General features: G+C 37.9%; 1 protein-coding gene across 2 annotated transcripts; it reads left to right on the top strand.

Annotated features, from left to right (window-relative positions):
* Positions 1-3,373: 3,373 nt before the first annotated feature.
* phka1a (phosphorylase kinase, alpha 1a (muscle)) lies at positions 3,374-21,679 on the top strand. Of its 2 annotated transcripts, XM_026936842.3 has the most exons (33): positions 3,374-3,683; positions 4,528-4,686; positions 5,237-5,284; positions 5,538-5,706; positions 6,590-6,672; positions 6,794-6,874; positions 7,511-7,609; positions 8,232-8,378; positions 8,466-8,519; positions 8,680-8,802; positions 9,751-9,846; positions 9,939-10,046; positions 10,142-10,220; positions 10,334-10,468; positions 10,554-10,663; positions 10,866-11,010; positions 11,832-11,910; positions 11,995-12,164; positions 12,862-13,032; positions 13,116-13,204; positions 13,286-13,431; positions 15,441-15,594; positions 15,826-15,905; positions 16,034-16,112; positions 16,228-16,357; positions 16,451-16,552; positions 17,614-17,720; positions 17,865-17,903; positions 18,253-18,297; positions 18,521-18,682; positions 19,782-19,835; positions 20,019-20,219; positions 20,802-21,679. In XM_026936842.3, exons 1-33 carry the CDS (start codon positions 3,606-3,608, stop codon positions 20,973-20,975), a joined length of 3,696 nt encoding a protein of 1,231 aa, XP_026792643.2. In that variant the 5' UTR covers positions 3,374-3,605; the 3' UTR covers positions 20,976-21,679. The 2 variants fall into 2 exon arrangements, with proteins under 2 accessions (XP_026792643.2, XP_026792644.2); XM_026936843.3 differs by lacking the exon at positions 17,865-17,903.
* Positions 21,680-21,806: the final 127 nt, after the last annotated feature.

Here is a 21,806-nt window from a genome sequence, read left to right as displayed (position 1 = left end):
ACAAAGATCTTAGTAAAACTTCACTGTGTATGTTTACCCTATATTAATTGTAAGAACTCCATGTAGATGTACTAGATTTCTTGTATTAACTGCATTTTACCTTGTGTGAAGATGTTTTAATCTCAGAATGTGACAAATAAATGTATGTTTTTCTAAGATATATGCATTTGCTAAATTAAAATCACTTTCTTATCTTAAGTGATCTTAAACCTATGGACTGTCACTATAGCATGATGAACTCTTTTCCCACAACAATATAGCTTACTGAGGCATTATAGCATATTGCCGTTTTTAGTAAAACACAGGGGACACATCAAAAAGCCACTAAAACAAGCTCTCTGCTGCATACAAATATCACTCTGATTGGTGTTACTTGTCAGGTTGACACTTGTACCTCCACAACAACTACATGTGGTTTTACTCAGACTTCAGGCACCATTCACATGCTATCCCCAATAACCTTGCCAGTTCTACTGCCAGTTCTACTCTCTCTGTACGAGGCTAACATTTCTCTGCCTAATACATGATGTGTCCTCTTTGACACAATGAAAAATAGAAAAATGAGTTATCTTCCCTTACATTACAATGTACTGGCTTGAGAGTTACAGTAAAACTACAGTTACATAAAGCTTTCTCTTTGTAAATGCTTTCTCTTACTGCACTTACATTATTCTACAATGTAAATAATATCTTACCAGACAATTAACCCAGAATCAGAAAAAAAACTTTAAGTGTACTCGCAGAAGGAATTTGTTATGGTTTACAGAAGCTCTGAGCACTCTCTCTCTCTCTCTCACACACACACAATCAGCATCCTTTAATGTTGCATAGCAGTGATCCACTGCTTTTACTTGTACAGCAGTACTGTAGAGTAGTTGTTGTACTTGTACAGTAGTACTGTAGAGTAGTTGTTGTACTTGTACAGTAGTACTGTAGTTGTTGTACTTGTTGTACAGTAGTACTGTAGAGTAGTTGTTGTACTTGTTGTACAGTAGTACTGTAGAGTAGTTGTTGTACTTGTACAGTAGTACTGTAGTTGTTGTACTTGTTGTACAGTAGTACTGTAGAGTAGTTGTTGTACTTGTACAGTAGTACTGTAGTTGTTGTACTTGTTGTACAGTAGTACTGTAGAGTAGTTGTTGTACTTGTACAGTAGTACTGTAGAGTAGTTGTTGTACTTGTACAGTAGTACTGTAGAGTAGTTGTTGTACTTGTACAGTAGTACTGTAGTTGTTGTACTTGTTGTACAGTAGTACTGTAGAGTAGTTGTTGTACTTGTTGTACAGTAGTACTGTAGAGTAGTTGTTGTACTTGTACAGTAGTACTGTAGTTGTTGTACTTGTTGTACAGTAGTACTGTAGAGTAGTTGTTGTACTTGTACAGTAGTACTGTAGAGTAGTTGTTGTACTTGTACAGTAGTACTGTAGAGTAGTTGTTGTACTTGTACAGTAGTACTGTAGTTGTTGTACTTGTTGTACAGTAGTACTGTAGAGTAGTTGTTGTACTTGTTGTACAGTAGTACTGTAGAGTAGTTGTTGTACTTGTACAGTAGTACTGTAGTTGTTGTACTTGTTGTACAGTAGTACTGTAGAGTAGTTGTTGTACTTGTACAGTAGTACTGTAGTTGTTGTACTTGTTGTACAGTAGTACTGTAGAGTAGTTGTTGTACTTGTACAGTAGTACTGTAGTTGTTGTACTTGTTGTACAGTAGTACTGTAGAGTAGTTGTTGTACTTGTTGTACAGTAGTACTGTAGAGTAGTTGTTGTACTTGTACAGTAGTACTGTAGTTGTTGTACTTGTTGTACAGTAGTACTGTAGAGTAGTTGTTGTACTTGTTGTACAGTAGTACTGTAGTTGTTGTACTTGTTGTACAGTAGTACTGTAGAGTAGTTGTTGTACTTGTACAGTAGTACATTGTTGCACAATACAGCATAACTGCAGTACAAGTGCGGTATACATGCATTTCAGTGTATCGCTAAACTGCAGTTTTACTGTACTTCTTTCTTTTTGTAAGGGGAGACTGTTTTGAGAGCAAAGTGAGGCCCTTAGCATAGTGTTCCTAATAAAGTGCTCAGTGAGTGTATATTGTTTTCTTATGATTGAGCCTATTAAAACACTTCTCTGGAGCTATAGTTGCTGTTGCTTTCTGTGTGACTTTTAACAGATAACATCAGAGTATTGGACTCAGAAGTGTGTAGCGCCTCTAATCCTGCTGAACACATTTCCCTGTGTGTGCTGCCACCTAGTGGAGACCAGTGGGACAAACCGAGTGTAAACGGGAACTAGAGAAAACACCATTCTTTCACATGTGCATTTATCTCTGTGCTAGTTCTTGTTTTAATCTAGGTTAGTGGACTCAGATCATTTTTACGGAACCTAAATCTACGCCTCCAACAGATTTATCAACACACTACTGAAAGTTTTCGGTGACTTCGCAGCTCTTTTTAAACTTACATGTAAAACACACACGCACACGAAAAGGTGGTACAGTTATAAGGCAGTCTAAAGGTCAGCTTGCTTTCCGGCTGTTCAGCACCACAGACTAAATGTGGTCTCTTCCCTTCTACGTTCATTTTCTTGTGTTAAGGCCGTAGGTGGCGCTCTTGTTTTGGTTTATGGCCTCATGTGCTTCTCTCTTCTCCTGCTCTAACCGCTTCAACACTAACTACAAGCTAAAATACACGCCTGCTTATTTTAATCACATGTCCAATGCAGCTGTATGCTATCAGTATAACAGTTTTTGACCTCATTTCACCCCTTAATTTCACTTTTCCGGACTTCATTTTACCACTCCTAGCGTGTTTGTTTGTTTCAGCTGCTCTCAGTTAGTTTGTAGCCTAACCTATGATCTCACACAAAAGGCTGTTGCCAGTAATGCTGCCTTCACGTGCTACCGGAATTCTCCCACCTCCCACTTCTGAAGTGGTAATTACGACTATGTCGTGTTCACATACTGTGTTGTCGGAGAGAACATGAAACATAAACGACGCCAGGTTAATTCATACATATTTCTTTTTTTTTCAAATTTTACCTTTATTTTGATACCATAACACATAATACTCAGTTAGCTAGCTTGCCGACAGCAATTTTGGTCAAATACAAGCTATTTTCACGGTGTAAAAATGTACAACATGCATAGACCGGTTGCTGATATAGTACATAAATGAATATGACCATAACAACAAGCGCTAACAATTAGCTGCATTTAGAAAAAATGAACAAAACCTGACATTCTGTAATAGTACACAAACTGTCCTCTCCTCCACCAAGTTCAGGACTCCTCCCATCTCGGAAACTCGGGGGTCAAAACCATCTCCGAGTCTCCCAGTCGTAATTACGACTTGAGGGATCATTCACGTGCAACGTCCTAGTGGGAAACTCGTATTTACGGTAATTCCGATTGCACTTGAAGGGAGCATAAATGGTTGTAGTATATTTGACAGCTGTGTGGTAGTGGACACGCGATTCCTAGGCTCTAAGTTGGAGGTGTCCAGTCTGTAGATTTAGGAGAAGTCTTCTGAGCTTCATTGCAGGTTTGTAAACTTTATAAGGATGTCGGTGAAACTTAGTGACTGAAGGAGCAACGGAGTGAAGTGAAGGCAAAATGAGGAGTCGCAGTAATTCTGGAGTCAAACTCGACAACTATGCTCGGATAATTCACCAAACTATCCTTCGCCACCAAGTGAGTAAAAGCAGGAAGCAAGCTGAGTAAAGTTAGCACCATGTCTGCTGGTATGTGTTGAACCGTTTTATATAGCTACTAGTCATTCTGAATGTTTTCTGCGACCATGTTCACCGGTGTAAAGAACACACACACACACACACACACAGACACACAGACACAGGGGTTTAGCTGGATATTTGTCACAGAATGAACTTGTGATATTGTGTTGCTTGAGTTTATCTACACTGAATGCTCTGCAGTCAACTTAAAAGCGTGTTTAGTTTGGAAACTAAAGAGTGTTTTTGTTTAGCATTATCACTCAGAACCAACTCACTGGCCATCTATCAGCCACAGCACAGACTGTTGACCCTTTCTGGCTGATGTTATTCTACTGTGTTTCAGAAATGTTTCTTCACTCAGTTTCAGGTTCCAGCTGTAGGTCCTTCCCTAGAGCTAGAAGTTTGTTGCTGTTCTTTGTGTACTTCCTAGCAATGGAATTCATACATATCCTCTTGCAGAGTTCCAGGAAAGTCACCTACACAGAAAGTCTATGACTACTCAGTTAGTTTACTTCTTAAGCTGTACTTTTCAATTTTAGCTTAGAAAAAGGCCTATATTTTGCATTCAGACTCATTCAGTTACATTCTTCTGTGTACTGCATATAAGAATTCCTTTCACAATCAAATGAATCCATGTTATGGTTAGTTGACTGTATAGCTTTTATGCTTTTTGATCAACAGACAGTGCAGCTTTCTAAATATGTAAATCAATTATCCATTTATCTCTTGCATCACATTACAAATATAGCATATATGATTTAAAATGTCTCTCTTTCCCCCTCAATCATATGGATGATGTGTAGGATCCAGTGACTGGTCTTCTTCCTGCGAGTGAGGAACAGCCGGATGCCTGGGTCAGGGATAACGTCTACAGCATCATCTCTGTGTGGGCTCTAAGTCTAGCCTACAGGAAGAATGCAGACCGGGACGAGGACAAGGCCAAGGCTTACGAGCTGGAGCAGGTAGTGGACTCGATGGATTTGACCCTCTAAAACATATCTGCTGAGGGATCTATTTCACATTTAGGAAGTCAGTCAGGAACTCAAAGTGTGATGCTTTATACAGAATCTAGACCCAGTTACTCTTTTTCAGATCTGAATAGGAAAAATGATATGCCTTAAATGAATTGTATTCTGTTGAAAGATGTAAAATAAATGAGTGCATGAGAACCTCTGTCCCAGTGAATAGATGAAACTAGTGGGGGAAAAAAGGAATCTATTACAGTAGTGAAGAATCACCACGGAACAGTTTTTCTAAAGTGACATGTTCAAGTACACTGAAGGGTCCTTACTGTATACTCTTAAGGGTTATGTGGCTATTTATTTATGTGTGGACTGGTCAAGCATTTGCAGTCTCAAATTACCCCCTTAAAGAGGAGATGAAAAGGTCAGAGTGTGTACTGTGCATTTGTTTTTTTTAGCCATAAGCCTGTGTACTTTTATAATATCCATGATCTTGGTCTTTATTTTCTCTCCCCTTACACCCATGCTAACCTTGTTTTTCTCTCTATAGAGTGTTGTGAAGCTTATGAGAGGCCTACTTCAGTGCATCATGCGGCAGGTATTTCAGCACTGTCTCCTGCTTACCACTTTAAGGCATGAAACACACTGACATTACGATATTTACAAACTATGTACTATGTACCAAACCCCAAAGTCCTCAAAGAGCCTGGCAGTACCAATAGTAACATGCCATTCTATTTCCCCTCTGTACACTTTAAGTATCCCCCAGTTACATCTGTCCTGCACAGCTGAACACTTGTGACATGTTTGCTGTCTAATGGGTCTGTATGACTGACTGTCTGCTCTCGCAGCTGGACAAAGTGGAGAAATTCAAGTACAGCAAGAGCACCATGGACTGTGTCCATGCCAAGTACAACACACGCACTTGTGCCACAGTGGTCGGTGATACTGAGTGGGGCCACTTACAGATGGATGCCACCTCACTCTTCCTGCTCTTTCTAGCACAGATGACTGCCTCGGGTATGCTGGGCCATTGCATTGTTACCAAAACTTACCCAATTATTCTTAAGCCTTGACTGACCAAGCCAGTGTTCGTTCTTAGGCCTGTTGGGGATAGGTTTTCCATTGGTACTTGTTGCTGCCCATCAGTGCCAACTGAAAATATTGAATTGATGTTGGAGACTGGTAGAATAGAAATCGAAGGAAGCAAAGGACACTGTTAGGATAACACAAAAAGTGAGGAAGCGTACAGAATAAACAAAATATCTTGACTAAAATTCCACTCCATAATACTGTAGTTGTTCAAAATGTTTACACTGTAGACATTGTTAAAGACTGTTTTCAAGTAACATTTTGCAATTGTGTGATTTGCGTTTTAGGCTTTTTCGTGATAGAGGGTTTTCCACTTTTTTTTTTTTTTTTTGAAGTTAAATACACATATCCTACTAGTATGGGGAATTATTTCTTTGAACTCCGGTGCAGATTTTTGGGGTGTGGGCTTTGTGGTATGTTCAGGTGCAACCTTTCACCTCAGTTGCCCTTGGTTAGCATTAGCATTTAGCTGATGCTTGGTGTGTCATGACCCTTAGAACAAAACATTCATACTGAATTACAGTCTCCACAAAATCTGTAGTAAGAAAGAATTTTATAAAGGGTGAAACATAGTTCATACTTCTATGTGTATATGGTTTTCAGTTCAGGTAGAACAGATTATAACTACTCATATTATTAATTTGCATAATATTAATTGGGAGCAAATATCTTTCATTCAGTAAGCAATATTCACATGTTTGAATTAGTAAAATAATGTTGGATTTGAACTTGTGCTCAGAGCTTGAATAAATCCAGTCCTGAGTGGTTTAAACAGCATCAAGATTATTTATTGTGATTTGGGCCCCCTTAGGTTTGCACATTGTGTACACTCAGGATGAAGTAGATGTGATCCAGAATCTGATGTTTTACATTGAAGCTGCATACAAAGTGGCGGTAAGTCTTTCTAAATAACACATAATAAACTATTATAACTATTATAATATATTATAAACAAATTCTTCTTTATGTATGAGTGACTGGTCTGCTCTGAGCTTGATGCACTTTCTCTGGTCAGGACTACGGAATGTGGGAGCGAGGGGACAAGACTAATCAGGGCATCCCTGAGCTCAACGCCAGCTCCATCGGCATGGCCAAAGTGAGTTTGTTTCGTGTATGAAGTTGGATGATTTTGTGTATAACAGACTAGACATGTAGTGATCAGAAATTTTAGTATGACAGTATTATTACATATATAAAGTCTCAAAATAATTAATTTAAAGATCAGTAAATTGCACAAAGTCGGTTTGTGACCACGTCTCATTTACACATCACACACTCACATGCACATGCACACTAACAAGCTTTCCATCAATGCCCCTGAGCAGCTGAGAATGCAGCTGAGGTTTGCCTAACAGAAGGCCTTCTGCATTTCTCCCATGCACGTACAGCCCTATGACGCTGTCACTGGTGTGCTTGACCTATTGTAAACTCAGCATGATCTCTGCCAGACCTCTTTTACCCTTACGCCCATGAAGACCAGCCAACTGCAGTAAACTGTGGCAGTTCCTCTAACTTTGTGCAGTGAGACAATAGAAACATTCTTCTCCTTTCATAGAAAAAAGTGGAACTGAGTCTGTTGTATCACCCTGGCACTCTCTAGTGAAATGGCTCTGATTTCAATTCAGTGGTTAGGTATCTTAACATGTATAGAGTGAGTTTAAACTTTGTATTTCCTTATAAACTGTGAGCCATGTTTAAATGCAATTTGTGAATGGAGTCTTTGTGACTGTAGGCAGCACTGGAGGCACTGGATGAGTTGAATCTGTTTGGGGCTAAAGGAGGGCCCAGCTCAGTGGTCCATGCTCTGCCTGATGACATCCAGCACTGTCAGGTGAAGCCAGCATTGAATGCACTCCTAAATCTTCATCAAAACAGTGCCCTATTGCTTTACTTCTTAAAGGAGTACTTCAGCATTTAACCCAAACTCTGTCTACTGCCCCTGTAGTGTGATCTGTCTGATCAACATTTGCCTGTACTGAGTAGAAGAAAAAGTCTAGAAATAGGTTTAATAATCGTATATTTGGTTTATGGTAATCTTATAATGTAGTGCTTCCTTGCTCCAACACACCTTCATCACAGTATAAACCATGCCTGATCTATCAAATTTTTCATGATACTTGATATCCAGGTATGCCCATTCTAAAAAAAATAAACAAAGCATGCCCTTAAACAGAAGCAAATGAAAAGAAAGATTCCGATTCATCTTTTACAATTGATTCTTCTTAGGAAATTTGCACATTGTTTCCTTGGTTATGATTGCTAAATGCTTAGCTGTCTATGTAACCCCAGATGACAGAGGTGCTATAGACATGGTTGCTGGTTTTCTGTCTCTGTCATTTTCACTCAGTATGTCTCATTTTCACATATACAGTTTAAACTGTGTCTAACCTGGATATGGTTTGAAAATACCAGTATACAAATAGTTTGACAGCAGCTATTGTCATTGTGTCCAGTCCATTCTTAACTCCATGTTGCCCAGAGCGTCCACATCGAAAGAAGTAGATGCTGGCGTTCTCGCCATTATCTCATATCCAGCCTTTGCTGTGGAGGACATGGAATTAGTCAACATCACCAAAGAGGAAATCATTTCCAAACTACAGGTTGGATCTCAATTTGTTTAAGCATGCACATTATGGTTATATTTTGAATGCAAATGACTTTTTAACTGTACTCTTTGTGTTCTGTAGGGGCGATATGGTTGCTGTCGGTTTCTCAGAGATGGTCATAAAACCCCTAAGGAGGTAGGATATTATGAATTGCTCATCATGTGTACATAGAATTTATTAACCAAGTATTGTTCAGATAGGCAACAGAAAAGGAACTTAATGTTATCTTTTTTTGCTGTATCATCATTTATGTATGCTTCATTGTATATCCCATATATCCTCTCTGTGTCCACAGGATCCCAATAGGCTGTATTATGAATCTGCTGAGTTGAAGCTGTTTGAGAACATTGAATGTGAGTGGCCTCTCTTCTGGACCTACCTCATCCTTGATGGCATCTTTCTAAACAACCAAGAGCAGGTAAAACACCTAGAATTTCTTAGACAAGATAAAAAAGTAATGTTATAAAATATGTTCAACCGCTGTCCATCATCGAGTTGTAAATGAAACGTAAATATCAAAGTAAGAAATATATTAATGCTCTATATCACAGGTTCTTATTTCAGTGATATAAACCTGGTCTCAATGGGTGATCCTGAGGGTTTGTAGGGGACATTTTACCCCCTATTTTCTCCCTTTTTTCTTGGCCAGTTTCCACCCAGTAGTCAGGTCTCCTGTATCATATAACAGCCACCAGCCAGGAATGTTACCAATCCGAGACATGTGAAGCCAAGGCTGTCTCCTTTCAAACTGCTGCTCCTGCTTTGTCACAGGGCAGCGTAACACTCTCAGAGGAAAGCAATATCTGCCCCTGCCCCTGTCTCTCCTCTGTCCATGCATGGCTGTGACATCATCAGGATTTGAACTTGCAAGCTCTAGATGATAGAGCAACTTTTCTGCTGTGCCGCTTGGGATCCCCCATTCCTGAGATTTTTATTCAGCTCCAGTTCCTGACTATACCTGAAACAATTGGCTAGACTGAATTGCCCATAGGTGTGAGTGCACCAAGTGTTTCCGGGATACATTTACATTTATGGCATTTGGCAGATTCCCTTATCCAGAGTGACTTACAGAAGTGCTTTGAAGTCTCTATCAATAAATACATTCTGATACTGGTTCGCTAGGTCACAGACTAAGAATACCATCAGTCCAAAAAACTCTGTTGGGGAGGTAATATAGTAAAAAGCACTCAGACAGTACAAAGTTTTTATTTTATTTTAAAATTTTTTTTTAAAGTGCTAATTTAAGTACATAAATAGGGATAGGCTCCAGATCCAGTATAACCCTGACTAGGACAAAGCGTAGGTGAATTGGGGAAAAAGATTCTGACTTGTTAAATGACGCTCTTCTTGGAATGGGTCTCATCAGGTGCAGGAATACAGAGAGGCACTGGATGGTATACTAATCAAACAGAAGGATGGGATACGTCTGCTACCCGAACTCTACAGTGTCCCTCCTGATCGGGTAAGGTTCATTAATTTGAAATGTTGTTATAGTGGCAGTAAAATACTTGTAGACTCTTGGCTAGATGTGCGGATTGAACAATATTCTCCTAGGTAGATGAGGAGTATGAGAATCCTCACTCTGTAGAGAGGATCCCTATGGGCAAGTGCCCTCTAAAGTGGGGCCAGTCACTGTACATTCTGGGAAATCTGTTGGCAGAGGTGAGGACACACTTCCACATCTTGAGAAAAAGGGCTTGCTTTATGACTGGTATATAAATAGTATAAAAATTATGTTCTTGTACAAATAACTTCAGGGCTTCCTGGCCCCTGGAGAAATAGACCCACTCAACCGCAGATTCTCCACCATCCCCAAGCCTGATGTGGTTGTCCAAGGCAAGTATAATTTTTAGGCAAATTATATCAGCTAGAATAGTTTCATATACTGTCAATTTCATGTGATGTTCTAAGCCTTGGATGTTTGTTTATTTGTTCTTGGTATTGTGTAGTGTGCATTCTGGCAGAAAATGATGAGATTAAGGCATTGCTACTGAAGAATGGGATAGAGGTGGATACAGTGGCAGACATCCACCCCATCAGAGTGCAACCTTCTCGAGTTCTTGGTTACATTTACGCCCGACTAGGTAGGAGCCACGCCCTACTGTTAAAAACTTTCCAACAGATCAGACCACTGTAAGTGATTCATTTGGTTAATTTTTTCTCCCAAAGGACGTAATCAGAGGCTGGGGCTGACTGGCAGGCCATATCGCAGGATTGGTGTATTGGGGACCTCCAAGCTCTACATCATCCGCAACACTATCTTCACCTTTACACCTCAGGTACTGAAACAGAGAACACATTTTGGTCTTCTTAATTTGGTGGATTTGGATATTGTTTTGCCATTTTTAAACTATTTAAAAAAGAAAGATTAAGGTAATACACAATGCTACTGAATTTCTAGTCAGTTTTTTTGATTGTGTTTTCTCTTATCCCTCATTTTTTGTGGCTTTGTTTGTTTTTCTACTCTTTTTTTCTTGGTAGTTCATTGATCACCAGCAGTTTTACTTGGCCCTTGATAACAGGATGATTGTGGAGATGCTACGTACTGATCTTTCCTACTTGTCCTCTCGCTGGAGAATGACAGGCCGGCCTACTGTCACCTTCCCTGTCTCCCAGACCATGCTCAGTGAGTGGAAGTGATGTTCATATGTTATCCTACACCACTGCAGTCCAGGGTTATTATGCTTTTTAAATTTGGATAAGCTTATTTAGGATTCAGCTCATAATGGTCAATTAACTGAAACATGTAACTTGATTAAGTAGTGAATCACTGCATATTACATGCTGACATTTTCCAGCATGTTTGAAGGATGATTGACAGCAATATCTTGTAGCGTGAACTACGTCTAGCAGTAAGAACAGCTGATTATAGAGAAAGAGGAGAATCTCTACAATTGAGATACAGCGGATTCCTGAACTCAGTCCTATCATGTATATACGATTCTATCAAGAGGAAAAAAAAAACAGATTTCAGCAGAAATAAATATACAAACCCATGCTTCCAGGTGATATACAATATAGACAAGGACTTAATTCTGGTGCAGAACAGACAACCTTCGCTGTCTGTGTCTCCCCAATAAAACATTCAATAAATATTATGTAATTTTTATTTTTTGGAAGAGAGAGAGATTTTCTGTTTCTATTTTTTTGTGAGAGACTGGTTTTCTGTTGAGGACATTTGCATTGTATAAGCAAAGGTTCTAATCTATACTTAATAAAGGTGTAGGCTTTTTCTCTATTGTATTACATCTGTATATTTTCCAAAAAACATGTTTCTCCCGACTCTTATGATAGGCAATTAAAAAAAAAAATTAAGTCAATAGTCTGACTAGCTTGAAGGTTTTAGAGGTGCAACCAACAAGAGAGACATGTTTCCTCAAGATTCATGAGGGTTTTAACCAGAGGAAGAGATACTAGGTATGTGAAGTGTTGTAACTTTCCTTTCAGCTGAGAACCACACAGACTTGGACCCTGTAGTACTGGCCACTCTGAACAAACTTCAGGATGGCTACTATGGAGGAGCAAGGTAAGAGCAAAGCTGTGAGACATGTAATTAACCTTTCCTTTATCATGTTTTATGCAGATATTTAATCTCTTCCCTCTTTTTTAGGATACAGACAGGAAAGTTGTCGGAGTTCTTGACCACGTCCTGTTTTGCTCATCTGAGCTTCTTGGATAGTGGTAAGCCTCGCTCCAGCAGTCTGAGCTGGGGCAAGGATGAGGATGATGAGTACAGCTTCCATAATGAAGGCACTATGCATAATCTCGACATTAGTGATGGTAAGGAGGAACAGCCACGAGATAAAGCACCATCAGTTTACTGTAAATTCATTGTTTAAACACTTAACAGTAGTCTTTCTTTATTTCCTTGGAAGTTTTTTAAATAATCATTAATCATTTGTGTTCGTGAAGGCATGATTCTGAATATTTCCTTCATCATCTTATAACAAGCTAATATATATTTAAAAAATCTGAGCCTGTGATTAATTTCTCAACCTTCATTGCAAGTGAAGGTGAAGTGTAGGATGGTGCATTTAATACACAATAACTATAATCTTCTGAAAAGTTTTGCTTTTGTTATGCAGATAATTATAACATGATCCTCTAAATCCTTTTGAAGGTTGCATACAGTAGTGGCTGGTTTGTTTACTGCATCAGCTAATGCGTAGCTATCATTTTCTAGGTGGAGAATGTATCTGTCTTTGTTGTGCAATAGTTATTTTAGAGTTTGTTTCAGTGTATAGATTCATGCATTACTGGATGCTAAGATCTATTTGAAATTGGAGCAGTTGGAGTTTAAATTTAGTTTAAAGTAAGTTTAACGTGTTTTCTATTATGGAAGCATCTTTTGGGGTACCATACAATTTATTTAAATAAACATACATTCTCTTTACTTTATTTCTGTACATATCACTTATGCATATCTATCTAGTTGTCCATCAAGCAAAACAACACTTTGTATCTTTTCTCCTCTTAGATGGAGATGATCTTGCACAGTATTTGGATCAGCTTTTGACCACTGCAGTGCCTCAGCGGGGGATGAGAGCAGAGGACAAGGCCAGCGGGCTCTGCCGTTTCAGAGCTGCAGCCAATCAAACAAGAGAGATAGTGTCTTTAGTCCACAAGGCCAGAGATCTCCAGCTACATAGTGAGCGTTGCTATTGCGTATTGTTGCTCATACATTTTGCCTGTGCATTTCATCCTTGTAATTTTTTTATTTTATTATTTCAGATGTGCAAATGTATCTGCCCACCAAGCTCTTTCGATCACCTCAACCATCTCTTAATTTAAAAGACTCCTCTAGACCAGAACCAAGCCAGGTATATGCACACACATTTATACACCTACACACAAAAGAAGGAGAAAAAGATTTTTCTCTAGCTAATTGTTTTCTGCTTCAGGGTCCAGAGATGTTTGTGTCGTCAGATTTAAACCTGCCCCGTGATGCTAATGGAGCTATAGATTACATGGCTCTGGCCCAGCTGCTTAAGGATACACAGGGTCTCCAAGACCAGGCGGACATCCTATACATCCTCTTCAAAGACAAGTCAGCATTCACCTTTTTTAATCCATGTTTATATCATTGTGTATATTTGTGTGTGTGTGTGTGTGTATATGTATGCGTATGTATGTGTAATATATAATATACACAGTTAGGTCTGGATATATATAATATACACAGTTAGGTCTGGAAGTATTTGGACAATGACAGAGTTTTTGTGATTTTGCCTTTATACACCACCACAATGGATGTGAAATAAAACAATCAAGATGTGATCAAAGTTTAGACTTTCAGCTTTATTTTAAGAGGTTCCACAAAAATATGGCATTTATCATTTAGGAATTACAGCCATTTTAAGCAAAGTACTTCCATTTTCAGGGGCTCAAAGGTATTTGGACAAAATGACATAATTGTAAATGTAACCATAATTTTAATACTTGGATGAAAATCCTTTGCAGTCAATGACTGCCTGAAGTCTGGAGCCCATGTTCTCAAGACTCAAATTCTGAGTTTCCTCCCTGGAGATGCGTTGCCAGGCCTTCACTGCAGCCACCTTCAGTTGCTGCTTGTTTGTGGGTCTTTCTGTCTTCAGACTTGTCTTCAGTAAGTGAAAAGCATGCTCTACTGGTTTAAGATCAGGTGACTGACTTGGCCATTGAAGAATATTCCATTTCTTTGCCTTCAAAAAGTCTTGAGTTGCTTTCGCAGTATGTTTAGGGTCATTATCCACCTGCACTGTGAAGCGGCGTCCTATCAGTTTTGTAGCGTTTGGCTGAATGTGAGCAGAGAGTATAGCCCTATACACCTCAGGATTAATCTTGCTACTTCTGTCAGCAGTCACATCATCAATAAACACCAGTGAGCCCATTCCACTGGCAGCCATACATGCCATAACACTTCCTCCACCATGTTTGACACATGATGTATACTTTGGATCATGAGCTGTTCCTTTCTTTCGCCATACTTTTCTTTTCCCATCATTCTGGTACATGTTGATCTTGGTTTCATGAGTCCAAAGAATCTTATTCCAGAACATGGGAGGCTTTTTTTTTTATGTTTTCTGGCAAAGTCTAATCTGGCTCCCCTGTTCTTGAATGTTACCAGTGGTTTGCACCTTGTTGTAAACCCTCTGTGTTTACATTCATGAAGGCATCTCTTGATTGTAGATTTTGACAATGATACACCTACCTTCTCCAGAGTATTCTTGACTTCTGTTGATGTTGTGAAGGAGTTTTTCTTCACCAAGGAAAGGATTCTGCGATCATCCACTTTAGATGTCTTCCATGGTCTTCCAGGCCTTTTGGTGTTGCTGAGCTCGCCAGTGCATTCCTTCTTTTTAAGAATGTACCAAATTGTTGACTTTGCCACTCTTAAAGTTTTTTCTATCTCTCTGATAGGTCTCTTTTGTTCTTTCATCCTATTGATGGCCTCCTTCACTTGCATTGAGATCTCCTTGGACTTCATATTGGTAGCTCCAGTCGAACAGCTGCCAAATGCCAACTCAATACCTGATATCAACTCCAGACCTTTTATCGGCTTCATTTGTCTTAAAGTAAAGAGGGAATGGACCGCACCTGGTCAATTAACTTCTTGTCAGTCAATTGTCCAAATACCTTTGAGCGTAGCTCAGTATATTTTAATAGTCTGTTTGCTTTACAAAATATCGTTCTATAAATAGAACCACATTACTATATGTAGGTCAACTTGCATTAATAATATCAAAATGTCAGAGTTCCAGTTTTGCAATATTACTATTCTAGATCAGTTTGTGTTAAATACACAGGGAGTTCCACTTCACTACCTAACCTGAGAAATAATAATAGTTTTTGTAATAATGTTTTTCCTCTTCTCCCCAAATGTGTTCATTTATTTAAGACAACCACAACATAATGCAAAATGCATATGTTACAATGCATTTGTACACTGTAATATATATATATATATATATATATATATATATATATATATATATATATATATATATATATATATATATATATATATATATATATGTGTGTGTGTGTCTGTGCACGCATGTGTGTGTGTTCTTTCAGGGGGATGGATTGGGACACACAGCTGTATGGTAAAGGCACTACAGTGCACAGGCTGCTGATGGAGCTGTATGAAAAGGCAGGAGACCTGCGCTGCTGGGGCCTCATCCGTATGATCTCTGGCATGCTACGCAAAAAAGTGGAGGAGCTTGACTGGGTGAGTCAGCATTCCCCTATCTGATGGTTCTCAAGGTTTTGAAATTGCCATGCTTTATATTTTTATATATATATATATATATATATATATATATATATATATATATATATATATATATATATATAAAATTTAGCTTAGAGTTGAGGTTGATCAGTGATGGTCTGTTTGTTGTGATGTTCAGGATATGGATGATGAAGTGTTGTGTGTGTGTGTGTGCGTGCGCGCATTTAGGCCTGTTCTGATTTGCTGGCTCATCAGAAGCACTTAACGGTGGGTTTACCTCCTGAACCGAGGGAAAAGACCATCACTGCGTGAGTTGTTTCAGTAAACGTTGACACACTTGAAAAACTCTTACCCTTTAGTTCAATCAATTTAACACATTTCAACATTGTGTCTACAGCTACAGCTAAAATAGTGTCTGATTTGTGTCTTGCTGCAGGCCAATGCCACCGGACCTGCTGGCTAAACTTATAGATGAAGCCAGTGAGAACAACATAACAATCTCTATCCTCACCCAGGTTAGAAATCAGTCTTACCTCACAGATTTCTAGAATTTACTTATAATATAAATTTATTTAGAAATTAAAAAAAAAATTGTGTGTGTCTGTGTGTATGTGTTTGTTTGTGTGACAGGAGATCATGGTGTACCTGGCGATGAAAATCAGGACACAGCCAGGTCTGTTCAGTGAGATGTTTAGGCTGAGGATTGGCCTCATCATTCAGGTCATGGCTACTGAACTGGCCCAGTCTCTTAACTGTTCAGGTACAGTACTTACAGTTACAAAAGAAATTATATTTCATATGTTCTGTATTACATTAAGGAATTTATTCATAATTTTGTTTGTCTGCCTTTCAGATGAGGAAGCCACAGAAAGTCTGATGAGTTTGAGTCCTTCTGAGCTGAAGAATCTTTTACATCACATCCTCAGTGGCAAAGAGTTTGGTGTGCAGAGGCATGGTCAGTTACTTCCCCTCTGGTCCCTTTTGCAATTTGCAAAATGTATATTGTGAGGTTTTTTTAATGAATTATTTTTAAATGAATGTCTCATTGCTTGCCAGTGTGATTTCTGAGTCTATGATCAAATTTGTCAAATTTATTTTTCCGTTATCGAGAAATATCGATCTTTTATTTTTTAATTGCATTTTATGTTATCGTCAGCACATGTTTAAAGGTTATCATATAGGTTTTGTTTAGGTTTTTGAACATGACATTTTGGGTCATTTTTGTATCAGACATCAGTTGATGCAATATGCAAATAGATTTTCAATTTTACATTTTACACAATGGTATAGCTTAATTTAGGGCTGGGCAATATGACAATATAATATCAATGTTGTGTAGGAAGCAGCTGATTTGGTGTTAAAATGTTGTACTGAATCCTAATTTATAATAATAAATAATTTGTAATTTAATATTAGAAATTATTTTTTCCTGTTCTATTTCTAATATTGTATTTTTATATACATAAAATAAGTGTTATCAAACATTTTTTTAACCGTTGCTAATGTTTTGCTGGGAGTTTGTTAGTAAACCTGTGTGTCATGATAAATATCATGTAATCTAAATATCATAGAAATCTCTTATCATATATGATATGATATTTTTGTCATATTGCCAGCCTATAGCATAATCATTAAGTTGATTACAATTAGTATCTTTGATGTCTTTTTTTTATAATATAGATAACATATTATTTTAAAAAAATACACACATAGGGAGAGTAGGCTATAGACTGTAGTTTTTATTATTATTTTTTTCAGCTCTGCAATTTGTTTTTCATCAGCTGGGAAAGATTGAGAGAATGCTTTAGTTATTTTGATTGATTTTTTGGGCTGGTTTATCTTAAATTATTCATGAATCCTCACTGTAGGTTAAGTATTTGGAACACACTTAGTCCAGGAGTTTATATTATTTGTGCACCCTTGTCTTTTTCACTGTTAATTTTCAGCAGCATACTGTGCATCTGATTGTGCTTTTAATTGTCCATTGTGTTTACTTACCATGTTTTTTGTGTTCAGTGGATACAGGTGTGAGTCCTGCCATCTCTATCCATGAAGTCGGCCATGTGGGTGCCACCAAAAGTGAGCGTGCTGGCATCAGCAAACTGAAAAGTGATATGAAGATGGTAAGTAACTATTTAGCAACCAGCAACACAAGCTCTTTTTATGTAGTACCTCTGACAGTAGCATTGGTATAGGGAACTTTAACTTCTCACTGTAATTTCCCCTGTTGCGTGAGCGGTAAGAATAAGCTGTGTCTCCATTTGCAGCTGGAAGACAGGAGATTGTCTTGGTCGGCTCAGAGTAAGGTGAAATGTCAAACATGCCACGCTTCAGTCTGGCTCAATTTGGAGCAATCAGCAAATTTTCAAACCTGCTGTAATAATTAATGTTTGCAGAGAGCAATGTACTAAAAATAGTATTATAAACTTATACATAATTTGCTGACAAAATCAACATACCACCTCACAATGGGTAATCCATTATACAAAGAAGCTACAGTTATCACAATAATGGGTTTTATAGGGGCTGCAGATGCATGGCAGTGTGACGATTGTGAAATCTGTTTGAAATTGTTTAGAACAGATTCTTCCAACTGAATTGTACTGGAAAACCTGATCCTTACACTATTTTCTGTTTTTTTTCCCTTCCCTAAAGACCTTTTCAGCACAGTCCTTTGATACTGACCACACAGAGTCTGTTGTAAGTCTTGTTCATTATTTATTTTAGTTTCCCCAGTTTTATTCTAAATCCTTTAGTCTTTTATATTTCTGCTTGGTTGAGGACTTATTTTTTTTAATTAATCCACTGATTAAAGCCTAAAGTCATTGGGAATGATAGTATTGTCTGAACAGCAATTTTTTTATAAGTGCGTTTGTATTTGGTGTGTTACTAACATGAATGTGCTCTCTTATGTGACTGTTAGATGCACCGTCTGACTTCATTCGAGTCATTTGATGGCTCTGTGAGTGTTCCAGTTGCGCTGGATAGCCGCCAGGGCCAGTGGCTTCGCAGGAGGAGGCTGGATGGAGCCCTCAACAGAGTGCCAGTGGGATTTTATCAGAAAGTCTGGAAGATTCTGCAGAAGGTTAGCAGGTTTACAAACACAGTGCCTATGTTTACATGCAAAGATTTTGGCCAGAACAAATGAATTCATTGCGATTCCAAATGAACTGTTTATATGGATCCTAAACTAGGCCATCTGTAGACAATCTCTGTTTATTTGCATATTGCATCTAATTCAAAGTTATGTGCGTGCACAGAGCAAGGTTTAGTGTCAGCATTACCTTAACAATGAGAAGTGCATACGTCCAGACAGTGCATTCAGCCTCAGTTTTAATGAGCTTTAATTTAGTTCCATTTCAGCAAAACCTAATCCAAGTGTAATTATCAAATGGCCAGTGAGAAGAAGGGTTTGTGACCACAAAAAAATTGCTCATCATTTCATATTTGCCTAACATTCAGGAATCATGGCACTCTGGTTATGGAAAATTGTAATGCACCCATTATCCATCGGTATAATATCTTTACTCATCTTCTAATGTTACCAACATTAAAAGCCACTGTCTGAGAGTAACTGCAAAATAAATATAGTTTTTTTAATAAAGTTTTTTTTCTGCATCCTTGGTGAATGTCACATGCTGAGCTCAATTCGCATTCCACATCTGCCTTCACCATCATTTGAAACAGATTAAAATCTGTAACCTAAACTGTTTTTCTTAGATGACTGTTTTCTTACACAAGGAGAGCATCATGACTTAAACACACATGCACAGATTCCAGTAGTGAAAGTAATCAGACACAAAATGTTTTCATGGCTATTATTTTTCTATTTCATGGATTTTCAAAAGGATTACTCACCTCATTCAATCAGATAGAGATTTCATTTGAATTGACCTTTTATCAGAGCTATCAATTAGATTATTAATGGATTATTAGGCTGCATGTAAATGTAGCTAATGGGCTCTCAAATTATTATAGGGTCTAGGACTTCATGTTATATTGTTTTTAATCTTTACAGAACACATCAAATGTTTGCCATACTACTGCTTTTAGCACTGTCATCACAATCTGATGTGCATATAAATAGATATCATATTTGGATCAAGTATTTTTAAAGAATTGTATGAAAAATGATAGAACTTTGAAAATATTAAATCAATGCAACTTTTTTCTCTCTCTGATAGTGTCATGGGCTGTCGATAGAAGGCTTTGTGCTCCCATCATCCACTACAAGAGAGGTTTGACTCTAGCTGAACCTGTTTTTTTGTGTGTTTATTGCAATAAATGAGACTGTATATACATATGGATCTGTTTCAAAGATATAAACAGAAACTAACATGCTCACATATGCATCAAAAATAAAATGAAGCTTTATTGCTAATAAGAAAATCTTTGTTTTCTCTTTTGCCCTGCCTCTCCAGATGACGCCAGGTGAGATTAAGTTTGCGGTGCATGTGGAGACAGTACTGAACAGAGTGCCTCAGCCCGAGTACAGGCAGCTGCTAGTGGAGGCAATCCTGGTGCTCACCATGCTGGCTGACGTCGATATCCAAAGCTTTGGCAGCATCATCCACGTGGAGAAGATCGTCCACATCGCAAATGACATGTTCTACCAGGACCAGGTACTTGTGTGTGCATGTGTGTATATTTGTAGATGTAAATACCATTCATGATGTACAAGCCTTCTGATACAGAACTGGTTTAAATGAATGAGCATTTGCAGCAATGTTTTAGGTACACTCCCAACACTTCACAGAGCTGTATATTATTTTTTTCAGCAGGTAGCACTATTGGTAGAAAAAGTAATTAAAAGTCAATTCTACTACTGAATGAAGATCTGTACACCACACACATGAACTCAAACAGATCAAGTTTTTCTCTCTTGAGTGGATATATTGAGTCCTACTAAATATATTATATGTATAATGCATCTGTAAAGCAAGGTGTGTTTGTGTAGTGGAAGTCTGGGACATGTGCATAAGTGTGTGGTCAAAAAGCTATAAATTTCAGGGCAGAGTAAGAGTAAAGTGTCAGAACATGTAATACGCTGCCTCATAAGGGGAGCCTATGTGTTTAGAGATGCTTTGTTTATCCATGTCTGTTTATTTTTGGAAATTTTTACCCATAATATAACAGACCATCATCAGTAACACTGTAAATTCCTTTTTATATAAGTATTAAACTCTTCCCCCCTCTTCTTACAGAAAGCTCTTAATGCTGAAGAGAACATTTTAGAAAGGGACACATCCACAGGCATCTGTCGGCTCCTGTACGATAGCGCACCCAGTGGCCGCTTTGGCACAATGACGTACCTCACAAAGGCAGTGGCTACCTACGTACAGGACTTTCTGCCCAGTGGCTCATGTGCTTTGCAGTGATGTAATGTCTTAAGAGTAGAGACATTTTAAAGAAGTCAAAGAAACTCATATCGGTTTAGGTCATTGTACAATATTTAAACATTCATGGCTTTCAGGCAGTAAAGCATTACGCTGATGGAGAAGATGGTAGTTTTCAGTTTTCATAGCCATTGTGTGTGAGTAATAGCAGAGTTTCTCTGTGAGTGCATTTAACTGTGTGTGTACATTATTTCATTATATCATGTACTGTTTGTTTACTGATCATATTTGGATGAGGTTGGTTGCATGAAAGTACTGTTGTCAGTGCGGCAGCTTTTCTGTCAGACTAAGAGAAGAGTTCTCTCTTTCATTCTCCCTTTCATTTTTTCCTTTTTTAACACATAACAGTCTCAAATCATATGGCATCAACCAACAGTCTAATCATTGTGATTAGACTGTCTAATAAGTTACAAAGGAATATTTTATGTATGGAGTTTGATTTTTTTTTTCCTTGCGCAGTATGTTTACTTGTCATCTAGTTCTGTATAATTCAGACAGCATGATGACTTTTACTAGTTAAAACATTATTTTAAGTACTTCAGCTTCATCAGAGAAATAAGTTCTTTTTAAAGCAAATACTTTGCACACTTTGAACATAATATAGAAGCTAGTAAATAAAATAAATAATTTGTGTGCCTAAAATATGTTTTCATATATGGTGAAATAAATAAAAAATAGATATCTTGTGATGTTTGAAATTGTACTGACTTGTTTTAAAATAATTTATTTTTAGTACATTATAGGACATTACAGAGAAAAAGAACAGATGTTTTACAAGAAGATCCTGTGTAGTCTGTTTTTTTTTTAAATAAT

Source organism: Pangasianodon hypophthalmus, chromosome 4, assembly GCF_027358585.1.
Source record: "Pangasianodon hypophthalmus isolate fPanHyp1 chromosome 4, fPanHyp1.pri, whole genome shotgun sequence".
In the NCBI taxonomy this organism is placed as follows: Eukaryota; Metazoa; Chordata; class Actinopteri; order Siluriformes; family Pangasiidae; genus Pangasianodon; species Pangasianodon hypophthalmus.
Note: the sequence above shows the minus strand (reverse complement) of the source record. Positions and strands in the feature narration are given on the sequence as shown.